General features: G+C 32.2%; 1 protein-coding gene across 1 annotated transcript; it reads right to left on the reverse strand.

Moving 5' to 3' along the window:
* Window positions 1-1,123: 1,123 nt before the first annotated feature.
* Window positions 1,124-1,909, reverse strand: LOC131076017 (uncharacterized). Its single transcript, XM_058013027.2, has one exon. The coding sequence runs from the start codon at window positions 1,811-1,813 to the stop codon at window positions 1,421-1,423; it is 393 nt and encodes a 130-aa protein (XP_057869010.2). The 5' UTR covers window positions 1,814-1,909; the 3' UTR covers window positions 1,124-1,420.
* Between the last annotated feature and the right edge of the window lie 5,913 nt (window positions 1,910-7,822).

The raw sequence follows: 7,822 nt of genomic DNA on the forward strand, positions 1-7,822 counted from the left end.
CTTCTTAAGGTTACCACCAATCTATTTTCAACCAGCTTTTAAAAATCTTCAAATTTAATATTTTGGGTAAAATTCTTTCAAACGGTGCAGGATTTGAGTGGGAATCTTTTTGCACATTTGACAAACTGTGATCAAGAAACTACTCTTGAAAGAAATTTTTCCCAGCTCTCATAGATTCTTCTAAGAATTGTTTTTACCAAAACAGAAAATGACAATTCATAAAAATTTATAACCAACATTTTATTGGAAAGATATAATTTTAAAATGAGTTTGTAATTATAAAAATAATTATTAGATAAATATAAATAAACAAAAGATAGAAAAAGCGAAAAGATAGAAAAAAAAAAGATTGTACTTTTTTGTTCTCCTTATGCTTAATAGAAAAAAAAAAAAGATAGAAAAAACTATAATTTATAACCATACAAAAAAATAAATTGTAACATAAATATATAAATAAACAAAAAGATAGAAAAAGTGAAAAAATGAAAAAGAAAAGACAAATATAACCATACAAAAAACAAATTGTAATGTAAAATATAAATAAACAAAAAGATAGAAAAAAGGAAAAAACAAAAGAAAACACAAACTGTAAAGATAACAATATTAAAATATTAATTTTAATCTTTTTAATCAAATTTAATACATTATTGTATATCTAAATTTAGATATTGTTTAATAATATCATATACTAATTAAAAAAATCTTCTTAGATAATATATAAAAATATTTTCCTTTCTTACACACAGTTTTATACAGGTTTTTTTAATGAAATAATATAAATTAATTGAAAGTTGAAAGTTAAACATGCAATGAAAGTTGTATTAAAGAGGAACGTTGCTTCACCAATAACATATTTAATTATTTAAAAAAATATAATAGATGATTTGGTAAATGAATGTCAAGTTCAATCAAATAGATAACCTTTAGATTTTTATTTTCAATTGAAAAGATTTCAATCTCATATCATATAGTTAAAATGATTTTATAAAATCAAAATTAGAATCACAACTTCACCAGAATAACCATGCATAGAAATAGCCTCAAGCTTTCGACAAACAGCCGTGTTATGCCATTAAACTTATTATAAAAGAAAAAGAAGATAAGATCAATTACACAGGATACAGACTCCAAATTAAACTATAAAACTTAGATTATAAGCAAAGCCCTCGAAAGGACTGACAAAAGATAGCATAAAGCTTATGCTTATATACATATTATCCAAATCTACAGATGAGTGTGAAAAAGCCAGTGACAATAGAAGATAGCATAAACACTGCAAGATATAAAGCAAACCTAAACACACACAGTCGCCACCATTCCTATACAACCCAAGAAAAACCTACCCTTCCCAACTTATGCTGTACCAGCCAAAAGTTAAGCATATTTATGTAGAATACAGAGGAAGTGAAAAGAAAGATTACTAGCCACCACGAACTAGAGGAAAATAGTCTGCACGAGCCATTCCCTCACGTTTCTCTGGTGGAGGAGGAGCTCTGAATAGAGGTGTTGAAGAGAGCTTGGCTGGTACGCTTGTAACCCCAGCTTTTCTAAACACCCACAATCTCCTGTTGTCGTTGGACCAGGTTATGCCATTCTCATCTTTGTATACTTCAATTGCTGGAAAATCAGAAGGCTTAATCAGCCCCATTTCCATTTGCTGGCAAACCACTCTCACAGATGATGGTTTAGAGATGATGCTAAACCTGCCATTTTCATTTATGGAACAGCTATAGTCCTGGGTAAATTTCCTTGAAATGGAGTCTTGACTGAATCTCACTTCTTGTGGATTCACATTCACCTCCTCAAAACTCATCTTTCCAGATTATCCTATAATCGCTCTAATTTCACTAATTGCTCTCCTTGCAGATTTGCAGACCCTCCTTGCAAATTTATAGACGCTCCAGAAGGCTTTCTTTTCAAGAGTGAATGCACCGATCTTACTTCTTTATCTCTATTGCTGCTTTATTTTTATCGTACTGTGCTTTGTGTAAATAAAAAATTGGCATCGTATTCTGCTTTGTGTCAATTTTGGGAAAAAGGAAAGATACATGGTGTACCTGGAAATCTCTTGGATGGTAAATTATATTTGTATTAAGATCTTGTCTGTGTGAATTTAGTTTTGTATTTGATTTAAAGCATTATTTTTGATATATTGATATAATTACATTGTTAATCTTGTTTCAAGTGTTTGTAATTCAATTAGATTATTTGTTTAATTATAATCATTAATCATTTCTCATTCTAGGATTCAATCCTATTCCTAACAATTATCTAACTTATTGTCTAAACTAAGTCATGTTTACATCCACGAGGAGCCGACTGTGCATAACCCAGAGTATTACAGACCAAGCCAGCGACCAACCAGATAGGAAAACTAAGCAAAACAAGGGACAAACCCCACACAGACCGAAAGAAGTTGAACTAAAAACAGGGCAAAACACTCTACTAAGAGAGTGCATCAATTCAGTATTGGTCCTGGCTCCGGCTCCTGGTTCTAGTGCAAGGACTCGAGCTAGTCTTCCTTCCCACCAGCACCACTCTGTCCACCCTCCAAGGCATTCTTTTTCTGTTTTTCCCCCAAGGGAGGGTCACTATTGTTTGTCTACTAATTTCTACCATATTGTTCAGGTTTTCCTTGATCTCACTCTTCTCAATTCTAGGCTCATGGTCAACCTTCATAGTTTCCACATCCTGAGAATTTTTTTGGATCATACTCATGATCTTCTTAGTTCTACTGGGCCCAAGAGACCTCCTTTTTCTCGCCTTTATTTTCCTTACTCACAATAATGTGTTAAGACTTTTGGACATGTGAATAACTTACCAATCATTCTAATTCATTTACATAATTGAAGTGTGATGTATGCCAAGTTATTTATAAATGCCACAGATTGAGAAGAAAACCTAAAAAATGTGAAAGAGAAATTTTACTATCTAACAATCTACTTGACTAAGAATCTACAAATCAGAATTCAAACATCATCCAAATGTAGATCATAGACATATAGAGCCTAATAGAAAATAGAAAAGAGTATCACTCACAACTATCTAGAGCATTTTTATATTTATAAGGTGCATAAATATTATTTTCATTATCAATTGACTTTAATTAATCTAAGATTCTTTATATTCTGGTAAACCTAACAAACTTATCCAACCTTAAATTTTAGAATTAGGTTTTCAGATTTACTTTTCTTTGTAATTTCATAACTATTTCAAGTCTAATAAATATCCTCATACTCTCCATAGTCATTAATACATGTATCTCCCACTTTATATATATTGAATTATCATTAATCAATTCTTTATGTTTATGTTTGTTCCATATTAAACTTATATTGTCACATCCTATCATTAATCATATCTTGATTCTATACATTCTACCTGAAAAAAATCTGAATAATGTTTCTATCCAACATTAAAATAATCATTCTTTTAAATCTTGTCATATTTCTTCTACAAGCAATTCATATTCACTGTCAATTCAAAATAAATAAAAAAGACATACAGACCTTCAATTTCTAAGTTTGATGTTAAAGTTTCTATCATACATTAAAATAATCATTCCTTTAAATTTTATCATATTTCTCCACAAACAATTCATAAATTCACTGTCAAATTCAAAAATAGATAAAAAAAGAGATACAGAAGACCTCCATGTTAAAGTTTCAGACGTATAAAGTAAATGTTCCCAATCAAAATCAAAATGGCAAACCAAAAGCAAGCACGGATTAATCTGCTTTGGTTAAATATTTAATAAAATAAAAATTAAAAATCCCATAATTCAAATTTGTTTTAAAAAAATTCAATTTGGTTTGCGTGCGAGATGGGCCAACAGACTTTAATTATTCGATGAACAGATGGATAGAAAATCTGAAATATAAAGCATAAGAAATGAATAATGGAGCCTCCCATCAAATGTACGATCAATTAAAAATAAAGAAAGAAAGCAGAGAGCCTCAATTCCGGGCAGGAAATTATTGCACACATCAGAAGCATAAAGCAAAACATAAAATAATAATTACATTTATCTTTTTAGTCTTGTGATAATTATATTAGCAGTTGGTCTAACAAAATAATAATTACATTTATTTTTTAAGTCTTGTGATAATTATATTAGCAGTTGGTTTAATAAAATAATAATTACATTTATTTTTTTAGTCTTGTGATAATTATTGAATAAAAATAATGCATATTTGATATTGACATGCTATGTTTTCTTAGTAGGCTCCACTTTGATTATACAAATAAAAACCATCTAATATAAAAGGGTTTTATAATCTTAAAAATGATGTTTATGGTGAGGCATCATGTATACACTTGAGTGCTATATAAAATTCTATTTTTAATTTTCAAATCACCTTTCAGGTTTCCAGGTCATGGTTTGTTCAATTCATAATAGGGTCTTTGGGTAGCATGTCGGTTGCCCCCACCCTTATGTATTTTTTATGCTTTGTTTCAATACAAAATTTTTTTAAAAAAAACTAATGGGGTCATATAATTTCAAGGCGGTAGAGGCACCATGGAAATAAAGATTGACTTTACTAATTATAGGTCATGCCACATGAGGCCTTTATTTTTTTGCTTGCTAGTATAAGGAAGGTGTTGCATAAAATGAGGACTTTGCCTTATTTTACACTTTCCATGTTTTGGTGACATGGGCATGCTATTGTGTTTTCTTCTAATGTATGTGGCATTTGAATTTCAAGTGGGAAGGATTTTATATTTTGTCTTCTATGGTGGCTTGGCATGGAGGGAAGCACCTTTTCGAAAGTTGGTATTGTCATAGCTCACAAGTTTTGGTGCTATATGAGCATTTATAATTTAGTTTCTTGATCTTCATTTATGCGGTGCCACATATGAGCCCTCCAACTAAACATAAACATGGCATTTTCTAAGGCATGGATTAGTGAACCGTGTCCATGCAAGGACATTTGTGCTTATAAATTGAAATCATTGTTAGGCTTGTTCTTACATGTGGATCCTCTTACAAGAATCCACATTTCTATATTTTCTCGCACACATGGACAACAATAATGAAGGGTATACACATGTTTCTTATATGTGTTCTTCAAGTTTTTATGAGGATTCAAATTCATTATTTTAACCATACAAATTTCATTGCAAATCCAATTGGGAAAATATAGTTATCACTAAACTAATGTTTGTCGTGGTTGATTGCAAGAGGAATGCTTTGTAGAGGGGTAAAATAATTTTTAAATTAGGTATTCTTAATTATTATGTAGCACCTCTACCCCATTCCTAATCAATTAAGTGTCAAGGATTTGTGTAGATATGATTTGTGGGCTGGATCGCTTCTAAAAATCTTGGAGATTAATTATATTTTTAATTTGATCTAATTTTTTTGATTAATGAACACTGTGTTAGGCCCGTACCATAACATATTTGTAGAAATGCACCACCTAGGGCACATGCAAGATGCACACCTAGCTATTTAGACATAACATGAAAAAATAATGAGAAACCACCAAGCACACACTAGGACTAAAAACATAACCAATAAACAAAAACTACTAAAAACCAGCCAACTGCTAAAGACATGAAGAGATGGTCTACAAGGTGGAGGCATTACCCTCTTACGCGTCTTTACATAGACCTAAGACTTTAAAAGAGGAAGATATTTTTTTTCTAGATTCCTTAGAAAAGTTCAAAGTACTAGATTCTGGAATGTCTTTAATAATAGAGGTAGGGGGCTCCACCGAAGTAGATGGGGATATAGCATGTATCTTCCACTTGGATTTCCTGCAATCAATTTCCTCCTAAATAGCCTGAAGGGAAGCTGAATTCTTTAGGACCATCTCTTGGCTTCTCTTTGACATCTCCTTAATTTTACTCTTGGGGATCTCCTATCTTTCCTTTAGCTCCATAACAACCTATCTCATTTCTTTGAGACACCTTCTCACTTAGGTCTTTCAACATTCCTTCAAATTTATCCCAATTTCTCTAATTTACCAATCATAATGCTCACAACTTTCCAAACCTATTCATGTCCTTCTCCTCCATGACCCATTTGTCCACCTTAGCATCGACATTAGCCACAACCTCCAATCTGTTAATTTTCCTGATAGACACATTGAACTTTGATAAAAGTTATTTAATCACTATTTTCTACTAGTATACATTCTCCTCCAGCTTCAAACCTTCAATTGTAAATTAGGAGAGCCAATCTTGGTGTCAGGAATCTCCTGACTAGGGGGGACGAAAGAAACCTCTTCAGAAGTTGCAGTGGACCGGTCTAATTCTAAATCATAGGATGACTCAAAATCCTTGTACACACTGAATATTAGTGAGGATGATGCCATTTTTAACATATCAGACTTTCATAGCTTTGGGAGATAACAAGGGATTTCTTTTGCAATAGAAGATTTAATTGTGATATGACAACAACAAGGCACAAGAGTCTAACATAGCAGCTCACATGGTAGATAATAGGTGATATTGTGGTTTCACAAGAAGGAAAATATTTTAGAAGTGAATGCACAATAGAAGACTTGGACATGATGCGATTAGAGAACGCCACACAAGGGACCACAACTTCAAGCCTAACGACAAAGACAAGGTATATATAAGATATACATGGCTTAACCAAGACAACTAGGATATTTTGAGATGAATGGGGCCAATTAAGGCAATGTTTAAAAGGACTTCACATCACAAATAAAACTAGAGATGACTAATTGAGCAAGTCAACTTAAAATTAGAACAAAAAAGCAACAAAACAATGTGAGAGTTTAGGGTTTAAGGCAAGGAGCACAACATCCCTTAGGACACATGAAGAAACCCTAATTGTTTTGCAAAAGCACAACCACCCTTTTTGACAGAAGGATGATAAACCAACATAAATTTTGACCTATAATAGAACCAAATGTTGCAATTTTTTCAGAATTAAAATGCACAACCTTCTGCAAGTAAAACCAAGTTACCACAAAATGAAATATCTACCATTTATAATGAGAGTGTGAGTAGTGTACATAGAGAGACTTGCATATATAGAAAAGGATGATTAAGTGAGAATGTAAGACATGCTGACTGAGTACCCCTCTAAGTGTGAGACACTTGTGAGCATAGTTGACAAGTGTGTGAGCACGTGGCTAATTTGCATGCACTAGGTGTCTCAAAACATGAGTACACATGTCTCAACTAGATGAAGTGAGAAAAAATATTAAAAGTCCTTAAGTAGAGATTTTAGCAATGTGAATAGGACTATCTCTAGGTATGCTAATAGCTAACTACTTTGATAAAGTCACTATTTACAACAACACCCCCCTTAAGTGCAACTTAGGGAGTAATGTATGCATGATGATGAGTCTTAGATACTAGGCCATGTTAGATACCCATATAAAAATTTATCATAAAACAAAGTAAAGAAGAAAATCTAGTGGGGAAAAAACTCCTTTTCAAAGGAGAAATGATACAATGTCAATGTACAAGTGAAGTTCAGAAAGACCTCATAGAAGGAAGCATTGATTAGGACCTCCCAAGGACCACTTATATTGCACAAGTAAAATGAATATTCCCCCATAGGAGAGAAATGAGAGACTATGCAACACCCATAATGTGATGCATATAGTGCTAATAGATGCTCGCTACAAAACACTACAAATGTGTGTAAGATGAATTCCTATTCAAGATATGTAGGAAGTAATATCAATGTCTATGAAGTTTTAACATGATTCAAAGATCGAATGTTGCCATACTGGATTCTAAACCTGCAACGTTGAAAACTAGTATACATATTTTGTTGCAAGGAATTACTCATGCTTTTTTTGTGAAGCATTTCTAGATTCATATGTAGCAACAAGTG

The sequence above is a fragment of the Cryptomeria japonica genome, chromosome 3 (assembly GCF_030272615.1).
Source record: "Cryptomeria japonica chromosome 3, Sugi_1.0, whole genome shotgun sequence".
In the NCBI taxonomy this organism is placed as follows: domain Eukaryota; kingdom Viridiplantae; phylum Streptophyta; class Pinopsida; order Cupressales; family Cupressaceae; genus Cryptomeria; species Cryptomeria japonica.